The sequence below is a fragment of the Elephas maximus genome, chromosome 6 (assembly GCF_024166365.1).
Source record: "Elephas maximus indicus isolate mEleMax1 chromosome 6, mEleMax1 primary haplotype, whole genome shotgun sequence".
Classification (NCBI taxonomy): domain Eukaryota; kingdom Metazoa; phylum Chordata; class Mammalia; order Proboscidea; family Elephantidae; genus Elephas; species Elephas maximus.
Window position 1 is genome coordinate 77,474,338 of NC_064824.1, and position 16,467 is coordinate 77,490,804.

At 37.4% G+C, this 16,467-nt stretch overlaps 1 protein-coding gene across 3 annotated transcripts in view; it reads right to left on the reverse strand.

The window, feature by feature from the left end:
- Positions 1-16,467, reverse strand: part of SESTD1 (SEC14 and spectrin domain containing 1) — a 128,114-nt gene that overhangs the window by 88,920 nt on the left and 22,727 nt on the right. Inside the window, exon 1 of one of the 3 annotated variants that reach the window (XM_049887560.1) lies at positions 2,422-2,796. The exons of the other annotated variants lie outside the window; for them this stretch is intronic. Within the exon in view, the coding sequence (XP_049743517.1) occupies positions 2,422-2,438 (17 nt within the window). The 5' untranslated portion in view covers positions 2,439-2,796. Of the gene's footprint in view, positions 1-2,421; positions 2,797-16,467 lie in introns of those variants that run through there. 3 annotated transcript variants of the gene reach the window in all.

Here is a 16,467-nt window from a genome sequence, read left to right on the forward strand (position 1 = left end):
TGTCTCTCTCTCAATCTCTCACTATCACCATATTATACTTTTTGCTCAGTGATTAAATTACTAGGAAAAAGAAAAGTTTATGTACACAATATACATTCACTGTGATGTGTGAACAGCAGTGGTTGGTCAAACAACCAAGAAGATCTTTAGGTGACGAGGCAATAACTGTCGTATTATCTGACCCAGAAAAGAAACAGATTTCAAAGTGCTGAAGAGAAATTGAGCCCAACACATATTAATACTTATCTGCATGTCCCAAATTAAATAACAATTTATTTTGCCTATACAGTCAAAGGAGCCCTGGTGGTACAGTGGTTAAGCACTCAGCTACTAATCAAAAGGCCGGTGGTTCAAACCCAGCAGCTGCTCTGCAGGAGAAAGATATGGCAGTCTGCTTCTTCTGTCAAGATTACAGCCTTGGAAATCTTATGGGGCAGCTCTATTCTGTCCTATAGGGTCGTTTGTTAGAGTCGGAATCGACTTAACAGCAATAGGTTTCGGATAGAGTCAATAAGCCAACGAAGTTATTTCTGATGTCTAAGGTCAGTGTTGGCTCAGTCATTTGAATGTGTGTATTTGTTTGCCTAGGACAACTCCTGGCACGTGACCAAAGCATGATAAATATCCACTGAATAGACTCCCTTCTTATGACACTGCCAACTTTCTCATTTAAGTGCCACTGGGCAGAATAATTAACTAGCAAGAGAAAAAGTAAGGAAAAAACAAGCTTAGATCATTTCAAACTTAACAAAGCACTATGAATAGAGCATGTAGTTGCTGTGCACAGAATATTAAATTACATAGTTTAGGGACCTTTACTAAAACATCCTGGGACCTGCCCATTAGGGTCATGAATGAAAAGATGGACTTTATAAAGCTTTCTTTATACTGAGCCAACTGAACTTTTGCCTTTTAGAAATGGCTTATTTGACTTTTCCACCTCTACAGTCTGAGTTTTCATTATCTGTATTTCAACACATGAAAAGTCACTAGTTAACATGAATATTTTCCATTTTCTGAAACTATATCCTAACTTTTATTACAATTTTCACCATCACTCTCTTCTCCATTCCCCATCACCTTCTCACTTCATAAGTATTTTCCAGCTCCTGGTTCTTTCTTCTTGCAATATTTAGATGGCTTCTGACTCTGCCACCCACCTTTCACTGGGCAGATTACCTGATTTGTGGAATCTACAAAAAGAACTCCAGAGGAAACTTTGGGACTCCTCAGGCTGCTAGGCAATTCGTATTAATATATATATACACACGTGTGTGTGTATATATATATACACATTTATACATACCTGGATAATCAAAAATAAAGTCTTTTGCAGCAAGTATTTCTAATAAATTTATAATACCCATTTTTGCCACAAATTACTATTATATAAGGGAGACAGTAGCACAGCTATTAGAACAAATACTATATTTTATAGGAATATACAACACATGTAATAAGTTTTAAAGGAGAAACTAAATATTGTTTACAAAGAGTGCTTTAAGTTTAAAAGGGATTTCTCTAAGTGGTCAGTGCTTCCAGTACAAAGCATACTAGTCAAGTAGGTGGCACAAAAGCAGCACTTGCTGTTTTTAATGACTTAATACACTGCATGTGGAGCCTTTTAACCCATTAAATCCTCCTTTTTAACTTAAGCTCACACACATCGGCTTCAATGCTTAAAATTAAAGGGTACCAAAACCAAGACAACCACCCTTCCTAACCCCCTTCCCTAGGATCCCTCCACCTCCCAGGAATCTACCTTGGCATCTATGCACCACTGAGGTAGTAACTCAATTATAGCCCCCAGGCCCTCACACTACAGAAGTATAGGGTCATTTCATGTTTTGCCAGGCAGCCTCTGTAAAAGGACAGACATCAAACATCGGGTGTGTGTGAGTGTTAAGGATAGAGAAGCACCTCAACACTGTTCCCGGCCTGCTTTATCACACCTGTTACCTCAACTGTACATCTTTTGGGGCTATACTTCCGTTTTAACAGATATCTACATGTATAATGGGAGCTGGGAGGCATTCCATTTTAGGGTTTGTGAAGGCAGTGGTAGAAAATAAAGATGTTGCAATGATTTTGCCTTAAGATACAGAACTATGGTTGGAATAGGGCCTAGCCTTGCTGAAGGAAAACGATACAGTCCCAAGGACGCATTCTGCATCAGGGAAGCACACAGGCCTCATCTTGAATGCTAACTCCAGTCCACTGGTGGTATACACTGAAAGTGTGATGGGCTATGAGTGATGCCCACTTGGGGCTCAGTAGGGAAAAAAATTACCAATTGAAATAAAGTTTCAGAATCTACACCTCAGCTTTTCAAAAACTAAACAGACTGAAAACAACAAATAAAACCACACAAATCCCACACCTTCAATACAACTATAGAACGAACTACTGATTTCAAATTACCTGTAAGCAGAAAACATAAACTCTATTTCCAAAGGGATTTTTTTCTCAAGCTTCTTTCCTAATCCATTAGAGAGAGCACAGGTGGATCAATGGGAAGAAACACTGCACAGAAAAAAGAAGAGAACAGACCACATAAGACAGAGCTAAAATCACTCACAGAAAGAGAAAGCTGACCCTAAGTTTGAACATACTAAAGAAGATCAGTAGAAGACTAGAGGAAAGGGACTCAAAAGTGCACACAGGACTCAAGGAGGCAGCTGTGGAAAGGCAATGCTTCAAGGGAGAAGAGAGTAAAAGCAAGGAAAATATATTTACTGGAAATTAGATGGTGACAGAAAAAGAAACTAAGAGGGAAATTTAAGATCCTGTAAAAACAGAAAATATAAATTAAAAAATTGAGAGACATACAATTTTTTCCTCCACAAGGGAGAAAAGAGCCATCCAGCAAAGAAACAATATTTTTCAACACTGAAAGAAGAGGACAATCTTTAAAAAAGTAATCCTATAAAACCCCCAAAAACATTAGCCCTGCTCTCAGAAATGCAGAAAGCACAGTTTTCTACATAAACCTACTATAAAAATGAAATCAGAACAATTAAGCTGATGAAATGTATCCTCAAAAAAAAAAAAAAATCTAAAAGCAGAAGAAAAACATTAATAAACATCCTGAACTGAATTATGTATCTTTAAACAAGCATTTAGGAATATGAAAAATACTTTGGATCCAAAATATAAAACCTAAGACTAAAATGGACAAAAGAAAAAAAGAAGAGATAACCAAACTCAGGAAAGAAGTAGAACGGAAAGATAAAACCACATCAGAATTAAAGACTACAAGGTGCTCAAGAACAGATTCAAATAAAAACCTAATGAAAAGACATTGAAGAAAAATGGAAAAGAACCAAGGAATGAAAATGAGATAAAGAAGTACCAAGAGTCAGAGACAGAGTTGTAGAAATGAAAAACAGGGAAAGATATAATCATGTATTACTGGGTCACTCAATGGCAATGGGTTTTGGTTTGGTGGAATCCTTAAAGAAAAACAAAACACTGAAATAAAACTAACACCTAAACTATAATCCAAGAAAACTTTTCATCAATAAAAGACCCGATTCTACATATTTAATGGATCTACAGGTAGCAGGGCAACTGACCTGCAACAAGCAACTCTAACATATATCTCAGTAAAATCATTTTACTTTAAAAAGAAAAGAGTCTCTCAGGAACTCCAAGTAAAAGGATCAAATATCCTACATGATTAAGAGAATTAAGAAGTCTGACACTAGGCTTCTCAAAAACAACATATAAAGCAAGGCCACACTGTAAACGAGGAAAGCAAGTTTGAACCATGTATTTTCTTTCCAGCCAAGCTGTCCTAGTATCAAGGCTACAGAAAAACAAACATAACTATGCAAGAACTCAGAGAAAACTGTGCAAAGTGTCACACTTAGCATACCTTTCAGTACAGTTCTGACTTTTGGAACCATGTTCATATTTCACATACTCAAAAATAAGAAAGTCAACAAAGATGAGAGGAAAAAATTTCTAAAATGGAAATCAAACAGAAACCAATGTCTCTAACAGTACGTCAAATGACTAGCCTAACTACAGTCAAGGGCAGGGGAGGAGGGGAGAACTAACCCACGTAATTTTGGACACAGTAGTTTTAACTACATACTCTCTGGCTATAAACAAACAAACAAAAAAAGAACTATAATACTGAACACCAATAAATGAGTCTGCTTTTTACCGTACAGATTAGCAATTCTGAATTACTTTCAGTGTATTCCAGGACTGAGCAAATAAATAAACATACTGCGGAGAATTGAGCCAGGTTTCTGTCAAAGAAGGGAGTTGTGCATATGGAAAGGGGGAAGGGGAATAGAAGGAATCCTGTAATGTTGGTTGCAAAAGGAGAAAAATCAGTATGTATTCATAGTTTTTAATACACACAGACAGACACAGAGGGGTGTGTGTGTGTCCTAGCTCTGTCCACTGTCAACTGAGAGGGCCTAAAAGACATGACCTCTCAGTAGCAATGAGCATCTTGATTTCTAAGTATCATTCACACTAAAAAGAATCAAGGCTCCTTGGAAAAAAATGGCAGATTCCAAAGCTGGGTAGGGAAAGTACAAGATGACTCTGGAACATCCTGTTGCCAGAACATAAGGAAGTGCTTAAACATTTATGAGCACATGTCAAAAGGACATTATGAGCACATGTCAAAGGCACTCCCGTTGGCCAAATCTAAACAATTTGAAAATATGATACTAATGGTATCATTATACATATGCTATCATTACAAACACAGCATACAGAAGAAAGCCAACTAATAAATGCAAAAGAAATGATAACATTTTTAAAAATCCTAATTTTGCATCCACCACAGTAATAACTGATTCAGGTAAGAATCATTATTTTATGTTAAAACTAGTGAACAAAAATTTTATGAAAAACAGAATATTTACATACTTTCAAAGTATTTCCCCCACAAGATACTTATTAAGCTACAAAAGGAAAAAAACAATTTTACAATAGGGAAACCTGGGAGATACCACCTTAACCAAATAATGGAATGAAACAGCATGGGCCTCCCGATATGATACAGGGAGGATGTTATCACTTGCGTAGTATCCCTGCCAAAAACGCATAATCCAAATCTAATCATGAGGAAACATCAGACAAACCCAAACTGAGAAATATTTTTACAAAATAATTGACCTGTATTCTTCAAAAGGAGCCCTGGTGGCACAGTAGTTAAGAGCCTGGCTGCTAACCAAAAGGTCAGCAGTTCGAATCCACCAGCCACTGCTTAGAAACCCAATGGGGCAGTTCTACTCTGTCCTATAGGGTCGCTATGAGTCGGAATCAACTCGATCGTAACAGGTTTGATTCTTCAAAAATGTCATCTCATGATGCACAAAGAAAAACTGAGGAAGTTTTCCAGATCAAAGGAGGCTGAAGAGGAATGACAACTAAATGTAACACGTGATCCTGCACTGGACCCTACACTGGGGTGGGGCGGTGGGGGAGCTTTTATTTTACTTTCAAGGACATTATTAGGACAATAAGCAAAATTCAAACAAAGTTTATAGATTATAGTATTATACCAATGTTAATATCCCGGTTTTGATCATTGTACTATAGGAACATGTCTTTGTTTTTTAGGATATACACGCTGATGTATTTAGGGGAAAAATGTCTGCAAATTACCTCAAAATGGTTCAGGAGAAAAAAACTGATTTATTGCTTCACGAAAAGCAAATGTAGTTAAAAAAAATTTTTTTTAAGGAATCTGGGCTGAAGAGCATATGGGGCATTTTGTATTTTTTTTTATAAGCCTGAAATTATTTCAAAATAAAACATTTTAAAGTAAAATTACAGTAGTACCTAATAATAAACCTTTCTGTTATTTCCATATGTATGTGTACCCACACACATAATATTATAAAAATTGAAGACAAAAACCTAAGAGAAACTTTCAAATCGTTGGTGTTATGCACCCTTTACATACAAATAGCCACCCAACCTGCTGACTCTATCCTGTTCTTCAACAGATTATATACCCTGTGAATGATTTTCTGACTCCAGGCTCTTCCCATTCAATTCACCTTTCATATTCTTGCAAAACTGACCACTTTGTTCCTCTACTTTAAAATCTTGAATTCTCCATGGTCAACTCTTTCACAAGACTTAGAGGTTTTTTCCAGATCATGTCCCTGCCTATCTCTCCACCTCATCTCTTCCTTCTCATTAGCAAGAAACCAGGTGTGGTCTCTGAATTTCTAATGCTGTTTGATTGTACCTAGGCATATGCTGCTATCTCTGCTGAAATAACCTTATCTCCAATCCCTGCTCATTCCTCAAACCCTATCTTAGCATAACCTTTTCTGTGAAACGTTCCCTGATTCAACATTCAATGTGAAGATAAGATAAGCCAGGGGCAAAAAAAAAAAAACTAAACTAAACCCTTGCCATCAAGTTGATTCAGACTGATAGTGACCCCAAAGGACAGAGCAGAATTGCCCCACAGAGTTTCCAAGGAGCGCCTGGTGGATTCGAACTGCCGACATTTAGGTTAGCAGCTCTAGCACTTAACCACTACGCAACCAGGGTTTCCAAGTAAGGTAAGTGCTAACATTTTATCTTCCTCTATCATTTTTACACTTATCACACAGCATATCTATCCTCCATTCTAATGTGAGTTCACTGATAGTAGGGACCATATTACATTTATCTTCTGAATTACTAAGAATATAAGATGTCCTCAAATCGTGTTAATTAGCATAAGTAATAACACAAACACACACACATACACAAAATGAGCATACAGTACAGGTAGAAAATATGAAGAAAGCTCCAATAGAGATTTCAAAAAGTTAAAGCTAAGAAAATGAAAAAATAATTTTAAGACTAATAAACATTTTCACAGGGTGATATGTGCTGCTGTTTGTCATTTAACATAAGTTAAAACAAGCCCTAGGTTTAATTTTCTTGTATTCATCTTTGAAAAACACATCTGATAGCTTTTCAATTTTTATTTTTTATAATTTGACGATTAAGAACATCAAAATTTTTTGTTCACTGGCTTTCAAATCATGAACTGGGAGTAAAATTTATATAAATGAAATAATATAAAACTAAAAATAGTTTTGGTTCATATTTAATTACAAGAATCACCTTTTTGGTCAACATGCTTTTAAAATAGTAATTCCAGATTTAAACTCAACTCTATAAAAAAATCTAATCACTGCTTAATCTTATTTTCTTGGTCAAAAACTAATAAATCCATTATATAATCTATCAGGAAGAAATTAAAAAAAAAATTACAGATGTTACACTTGCTGTCTTTTGTGTGTATGTGTGTGGAGTTCCAGTGGTGCAGTGGTTAAGAGCTTGGTTGCTAACCAAAAGGTTAAAGCAGTTTGAATCTACCAGGCACTCCTTGGAAACCCTATGGGGCAGTTCTACTCCGTCCTATAGGGTAGCTATGAGCTCGAACTGATGCGGTGGCAACCGGTTTGCTGTGTGTGTGTGTGTGTGTACATAATTATATGTATATATATATAGATATACATATATATATATATCTCCACTATGTGTCTGCTTGTCGTACTGTGGGGGCTTGCGTGTTGCTGTGATGTCGGAAGCTTTGCCACTAGTATTTCAAATACTAGCAGGGTCACCCTTGGTGAATAGTGAACAGTGAAGCTTATACACTAAGACATACTAGTAAGAAGGATATGGCAGTCTACTTCTGAAAAAAATGGCCAGTGAAAACCTTATGAATACCAGGAGAACACTGTCTGATATAGTGCCGGATGATGAGCGCCTCAAGTTGGAAGGCACTCAAGTTATGACTACAGAATAGCTGCCTCCTCAAAGCAGAGTTGACCTTAATGATGTAGATGGAGTCAAGTTTTGGGGATCTTCATTTGCTGATGTGGCATGACTCAAACTGAGAATAAAGAGTTGCAAACATCCATTAATAAGCAGAATGTGGAATGTACGAAGCATGAATCTGGGAAAACTGGAAGTCGTCAAAAATGAAATGGAATGCATAAAGATCGATATCCTAGATATTAGTAAGCTGAAATGGACTGCTATTGGCCATTTTGAATCAGACAATCATATGGTCTACTATGCCAGGAATGACAAATTGAAGAGGAATGGTGTCACATTCATCATCAAAAAGAACATTTCAAAATCTATCCTGAAGTATAATCTTGTCAGTGATAGGATAATATCCATATGCCTACAGGGAAGACCAGTTAATACGACTATTACTCAAATTTATGCACCAACCACTAAGGCCAAAGACGAAGAAACTGAAGATTTTTACCAACTTCTGCAATCTGAAACAGATCAAACATGCAATCAAGATTCACTGGTAATTACTGATGACTGGAACACAAAAATTGGAAACACAGGAGACTGGTAGTTGGAAAGTATGGCCTTGGTGATAGAAACGATGCTGGAGATAGCATGACAAAATTTTGCAAGACCAACAACTTCATTGCAAATACCTTTTTCCAACAACATAAATGGTGACTATACAAGTGGACCTCACCAGATGAAATACACAGGAATGAAACTGACTACATCTGTGAAAAGAGAGTTGGAAAAGCTCAATATCATCAGTCAGAACGAGGTCAGAGGTTGACTGTGGAACAGACCATCAATTCTTCATATGCAAGTTCAACCTGAAGTTGAAGAAAATTAGAACAAGTCCATGAAAGCCAAAGTATGGCCTTGAGTATATCCCAACTGAATTTAGAGACCAGCTCAAGAACAGATTTGATGCTGAGACCAGAAGAACTAGATGGTGCCCGGCTACCACCGATGACTGCCCTGACAGGGAACACAACAGAGGATCCCTGATGGAGCAGGAGAACAGTGGGATGCAGGCCTTAAATTCTCATAAAAAGACCAGACTTAATGGTCTGACTGAGACTAGAGGGACCCCAGAGGTCATGGTCCCTGGACCTTCTGTTAGCCCAAAACTGGAACCATTCCCAAAGCCAACTCTTCAGACAGAGATTGGACTGGACTATAAGACAGAAAATGATACTGGTGAGGAGTGAGCTTCTTGGCTCAAGTAGACATATGAAACTATGTGGGCAGCTGCTGTCTGGAGGTGAGATGAAAAGGCAGAGGGGTAGAGGAACTTCTTGGCTCAAGTAGACATATGAAACTATGTGGCCAGCTGCTGTCTAGAGGTGAGATGAGAAGGCAGAGGGGTAGAGGAGCTGGTTGAATGAACACGGGGAATGCAGAGTAGAGAGGAGAAGCGTGCTATCCCATTAGGGGAGAGCATCTAGGAGTACATAGCAAGGTATTTATAAGTTTTTGTATGAAAGACTGACTTGATTTGTAAACTTTCACTTAAAGCACAATAAATAAAATATAATGAAAATAATAAAAATAAAGAATAGATTTGATGCATTGAACACTAATGACCAAAGACCAGACTAGTTGTGGAATGGCATCAAGGACATCATATGTGAAGAAAGCAAAAGGTCATTAAAAAGACAAGAAAGAAAGAAAAGACCAATATGGACGTCAGCAGAGACTCAAACTTGCTCTTGAACACAGAGTAGCTAAACTAACAGAAGAAATGATGAAGTAAAACAGCTGAAAAGATTTCAAAAGGCAGCTCGAGAAGAGAAAGTCAAGTGTTATAATGAAATGTGCAAAGACCTGGAGACAGAAAACCAAAAGGGAAGAACACGATCAGCGTTTCTAAAGATGATAGAACTGAAGAAAAAATTCAAGCCTCGAGTTGGAATTTTGAAGGATTATATGGGCAAAACATTGAACGATGCAGGAAGCATGAAAAGAATATGGAAGGAATATAGAGTCACTATACTGAAAAGAACTGGTCGACATTCAACCATTTCAGAGGTACCATAAGATCAAGGACCGACAGTACTGAAGGAAGAGGTCCAAGCTGCACTGAAGGTGCTGACGAAAAACAAGGCTCCAGGAATTGACAGAATACCAATTGAGATGTTTCAACCAATGGATGCAGCACTGGAGGTGCTCACTTGTCTGTGCCAAGAAATTTGGAAAACAGCTACCTGGCCAACTGACTGGAAGAGATCCATATTTGTATCACCAAAGAAAGGTGATCCAACAAAACATGGAAATTATCAAACAATATCATTAATATCAGTCAAATTTTGCTGAAGGTCATTCAAAAGTAGTTGCAGCAGTACACTGATAGGGAACTGCCAGAAATTCAAGCCAGATTCAAATGAGGATGTGGAACAAGGGGAATCAGTACTGACGTCAGGCTACAACAATGGGCTCAAGCATAACAATGACTGTGAGGTTTGTGTAGGACCAGGTAGTGCTTGCAAAACAGAGAACACCAGAAAGATGTTTACCTGTGTTTTACTGACTATGCAAAGGCATTCGACTGTGTGGATCACAACAAATTATGGATAACACTGTGAAGAACGGAATTCCAGAACACTTAATTGTGCTCATAAGGAACCTGTACATAGACCTCACTCTGACAGAACAAGGGGATACTGTGTGGTTTAAAGTCAAGAAAGGTGTGCATCAGGGTTGTATCCTTTCACCACTTACACATTCTGTATGCTGAGCAAATAATCTGAGAAGCTGAACTTTATGAAGAAGAATGCCGTGGCATCAGGATTGGAGGAAGACTTATTAACAACCTGTGGTGAACAGATGACACAACCTTGCTTGCTGAAAGTGATGAGGACCTGGAGCACTTACTGATGAAGATTGAAGACTATAGCCTTCACTATGGATTATACCTCAACATAAAGAAAACAAAAAATCCTCACAACTGGACCAATAAGCAACATCATGATAAAAGGAGAAAATACTGAAGTTGTCAAGATTTCATTTTGCTTGGAGCCACAATCAATGCCCATGGGAACAACAGTCAAGAAATCAAACGATGGACTGCATTGTGCAAATCTGCTGCAAAAGACCTCTTTAAAGTGTTAAAAAGCAAACATGTCACTTTAAGGACTAAGGTGTGCCTGACCCAAGCCATGGTGTTTTCAATCATCTCATGTGCATGTGAAAGCTGGACAATGAATAAGGATGACTGAGAGGACCTGATTCCTTTGAATTACCGTGTTGGCAAAGAATACCGAATATACCATGGAGTGCCAGAAGAATGAACAGATCTGTCTTACAATAAGTACAGCCAGAATGTTGGTTAGAAGCATGGATGGGGAGACTTGGACATGTTATCAGGAGGGATTAATCCCTAGAGAAGGACAAATGCTTGGTAAAGTAGAGGATCAGTGAAAAAGAGGAAGACTCTCAATGAGATGGACTAACACAGTGGCTACAACAATGGACTCAAGCATAACAATGATTGTGAGGTTTGTGTAGGACCAGGAAGTGCTTTGTTCTGTTACACACAGGGTTGCTATGAGTCGGAACAGACTCGATGGCACCTAACAACAGCAATTATATATTTAAATATTTATGTCTCTCCACAGAGATAAATGAAATTGTTTAATCTTAAAACAGAGATCTTTAAATTATTAATGAAATAATAATGCATATGAGAGTTTCCATGAAAAAATACTATTATGGATTGAATTATGTCCCCCCAAAATGTGTGTCAACTTGGGTAGGCCATGACTCCCAGTATTGTGTGGTTGTCCTCCATTTTGTGATCTGATTATCCTATGGTGTTGTAAATACTAATCTCTGTAATGTTAATGAGTCAGGATTAGAGGCAGTTATGTTAATAAGGCAGGACACAATCTACAGGATTAGGTTGTATCTTAAATCAATCTCTTTTCAGATATAAAAGAGAATGAGCAGAGAAGAAGGAGACCTCCCATCACCAAGAGAGAAGAGCCAGGAGCAAAGTATGTCCTTTGAACCCAGGGTCCCTGTGCTGAGAAACTACTAGACTCAGGGAAATACTTATGACAAGGACCTTCCCCCAGAGCTAACAGAGAGAGAAAGCCTTCCCCTGGAGCTGGTGCCCCAAATTCAGACTTCTAGCCACCCAGGCTGTGAGAGAACAAATTTCTGTCTGTTAAATCTATCCACTTGTGGACTTCTGTTACAGAAGCTCTAGATAACTAAGACAAATACCATGACATATAAATATGTAATATTATAACCATAGAAATTAGCACTGTTATTAATATCTTTGATACCTCAACTTGATGGTTTTCTGATGATCATTTTGTCTTTTTGGGAGTTTTTGGGAGATATGGCAAGATCTGACCTTTGCTCACCTGGCCCTTCCTACATGTTTGCATCATAGGTCAGACTACCAAGAATAAGATTTAGCACCTATTAAAAGTATATGCTACAGGAGGTCAGAAAGCAAGCCAATTTTATTTATCATTGTTTACCTGCTCTTTCCCTTCAAGTGCCAAGTACAGTGTCTAGGACGGGATAGGAATTCAATAAATAGGAAATGAATGGATGAGTTAGTTTGGGGATTTTTTTTAAACTGCTAATTTTTATAAGGGTTTAGTTTATTTTCTCTAAATAAGGAAAGTGACCATTTTGCAGAATAAACACTGGTTATTAGATATATGTGTTTAATATGGCAATGGGCCTATTATCAGTAGCATATAGGGTAAATTCTCCCTCAAAGTGTAGGAATACAGAGACTTCCCTGGCCCCTACTCGCCAGGAAACAAGAGACCATGAGAGTTGGTACCTTTATCTCCTGCCAGAAAAAGGGACCTAACCACAGCATATAAATTTTGAAATATTAAGCTCCTCACCTAGAAAACTTTTGGTATAATGAAATTAATGCTTTCTGTTGCTATTCCCATATAAATCCCATGACAATGAATTAAACTCCTTTAAAATTCTTAATTCCATAAATATATATTAAATAAAACATACTAACAGCATACTCTACATTGAAAAAAAACCAAAATTTGACAAGTAATTTGACAATAATCCAGTAACCTTCTCATGATCATTCATTAAAATTAATTTAATATAAATCAACTGCTCTTTTGAAGTAGTCCTTTCAGTCACACCAGTTTCTATATGAAACTAGAAATTTAAAAAAACTGTAGAAAAAAGTTAGTGTCACTTTATATTTCCTGTGTACTTTGCCTATGAAGGTCATATGTAATGAACTGAACTGGGTATGTATCTCAAATAAATAACTAGAGCACCTAATTTCTTCTTCCTCAGGGGAAAACCTTGCTGTCACACAACTCAATTAAATTCTTGCCTCTCATCCTAATTTTTTTCTTTCTACCTTTTCTACTGACTGACCTCTTTTCTCCTTTCTCTTTTTCTTCCTCTTGTCCTTTCCATTGCCCTAACAGCTTCTACTATTAGAAGCTAAAAGTCCTGTCAGCCTCTTAAAATAAACACAGTGCTACTTAGATGCCTAATGTCTACACCAACTTTATCATAAGACATTCAAGAGGGCCACATTTACTAATTACTGCCAATGTCTGATTTCTGTGCTCTAGTTGCAAATTCCATGCTTACAACTAGCTGAGATACATACATAATCTTGCTGATTGTGTACCTTAGTATTATGACAAAAAAATATTCAAAGCCAGATTCAGGTTATTAATTTAACAACAACAACAAAAAAAAAAACCCTACACCTTTACTTGGACTGTATAGGCTGCTGTAGTCTCTGCAATATTCCCACAACCACCTTTAAAAGAAAACAATAAAAATTAAAACAAATCTTTGAAAGAATATTCTTAGACTTAGCAATTTTAAATAGCCAGAGGAATGTATTTATTTTTACAAAATGTTGTCGCCCCTTTGCAAACCAGATCATATTTTGCATGATGCTTTATAACACAATCACAGAGGTGAGTCATTTGCAGGATGTACAACAATAGGGTTTTAAAAACTCTAAGGTAAATACTTTGAAAAACCAAGTTCTAAGCTGCACACTGCTGGAAGCATTCCAGGACAGAAGTTTAACGGTGACTGAGACCACTAGTGTTCACTTCTATTTTACGATAGTCTTATTCTAGACCAATGGTTCTCAATCCAGCCATGTATTAGAATTATTTGGGAAGCTTTTAAAAAATGTTAATGCCAGAGCCCCATCCTAGACCAACTGAATCAGAATCTCTGGGGTTTGGACCTGGGTATAGGTATTGTTTCAAAGCTCCCCAGCTGACCATAACGTGCAACTAGGATTCAAAACCACTGGCCAGGCCTTTATAATTATTAACATAGACTAAAATTTAAGGCAAAATTATTTAGCACTGAAAACACTTTATTCTTAAAGAAGTATCACTCAACACAATGCGAATCTTTAAATTATCTAATATCTCAATGTTTAAATTCATTACTCAACAAAGAGTAGGGTCTCCACAATCATTTACTGGTGATATAGGTATTTTATGATGGCACTAGTTTTTTTTTTTATAGGTATTTTAATCAGTTAAAATCATGATTACCTTAACTACCTTAGGATACAAAAGTATTACAGTACAGAACATATTATTTTGACACTTTAAAATAATTCCAGCTTCAAGTTTCTTCAAAACAATTGATGATACAAACACATAATATCTTGCAAGCTACAAGACAATGGAAGACACAGCTATGCAATGAAGGATTGCGTAGGCAGAAGAACAAAATGATCAAGGTCACAGTATAGTGACAGTAAAAGTGCAAAATGTATAAAACAGCAGATGAGGTTCAGCATACACCTACTCCTCACTTATCAACTACCTTGTTATCTGACATTTTGCATTTATAATAGTAAAATGTCTACTATCCTACTATTTTGTGCTTTAACGAGGTATGTCTGGCAGAAATGAACACCAAGGTGCTGGCCAACAGTAACACTGGCTGTGATGGTTAAAGTTACGTGTCAGCTTGGCTGGGACATGATTCTCTGTGGCTGGACAGTTATATAATGATGTAATTTGGCAGTTATGTAATGGTATAGTTTGGCAGCTATGTAATGATGTAGTCATTCTCCGTTTTGAGATCTGATGTGGTCATCCTCCATTTTCGCATAACACCGATTTTCACATAACAACCTGGTCTTTGGAACCTAACCACGTCAGTAAGTGAGAAGTGGGTGTAATGGTGTTATGGGAACAAACAAGAGTAGTTGGAAATGAGCAGAAAAATTAAGGTTGCAGGTAGACTGCGGAAGGGTCTGAATGACAGACTAAGAAGCTCCTATGTTATTCTACAAGCAATGGAGAGTCACTGCAGGTATTTTTAAAAAGGAGTGAAACGGCACTACACTTTCTGGGATGATGGAGTTGTACTTTTTCCTATTCTTCCAACTAAGTACTATTAAAAACCCTGATGTTATACTTAAAAAAAAAAAAAAGCAGTGTGTAAAAAGTGAAGAGAAGTAGGAAGACCGGCTAAGGATCTCAGGAGACAAGGGAAGACACAGTGGTGAGTTCCTTGGGTATTCTTTTTGCCTCATGTATTTCACACTTGGAGATGAAAAGCTGGTAACTGGCAACATCAACAGACAAAAACAAATAAGGGTCCAACAAAAGCCTGTTCCCTTTAGCCAAAATACCAAGAAGGGTGGCCTACCAGACAGAAAACTTTTAGACAATAACTGCTCTACTCTAGTCAAATACCACAGAAAGAACTGTGGCTTCAATACTACCCATTCCAGCAAAATGGAAAGCCTAGACTTCCCCCCACTAGAACTTTGTAACAAGGCACCTGAACCTCCTGAGTAGGGTGGTATCCTAGAAAGCCAATTATGGAGCCAAGGCTTTTATCCCCACTGGCTGGTTACAAACCCCCACTCTCCAGCACTCCCCATCCCCTCAGCTCCCCACATCCCCATGGAAAGCTGTTAAAATTAGCTGACAAAGTTTTTAAAGCAGCCACGATAAAAATGCTTCAATGAGCAATTTTGCACATGCTTGAAACACATGAAAAAATATAAAGCCCTGGCAAGGAAACAGAAGATATAAGTAAGGGCCAATGGAAATTTAGAACTGAAAAATACAATAACTGAATCTAAAAAACCCAGTGGATGAGCTGAACAGCAGAATGAGAATTACTGAAAGGGAAGATGGAAGACTAGAAATTATTCAATCTTAATAACAGGAAGAAAACAGAATGAAAAAACAAGTGGACAGACCTATAAGACTACAGCAAGAAAGCAAACATTTTGTGTCATCAGAGTTCTAAAAGTAAGAAAGAAAGAGGGTGGGCTGAAAAAAGCATTTGAAGATGTAACAGCTAAATACCCCCCAAATTTGTCAAGACACATATACCTACAGATTCAAGAAGCTGAAAAAACTCTAAAGAGGAAAAACTCGAAGAAATCCACACTAAGAGACATCATAGTTAAACTTCTGAAAACTAAAAACAAAGAACACATTCAGAAAAGAAAACAAAACTTCACCTGAAGCCCTTGTAGTACAGTGGTTAAGTGTTTGGGTGCTAACCAAAAGGTCGGCAGTTTGAATCCACCAGCTGCTCCTTCAAAATCCTATGGGGCAGTTCTACTCTGTCCTATAGGGTCACTTTGAGTCAGAATTGACTTATGCCAATAGGTTTGGTTTTATATACATATATACACATATACACACACAC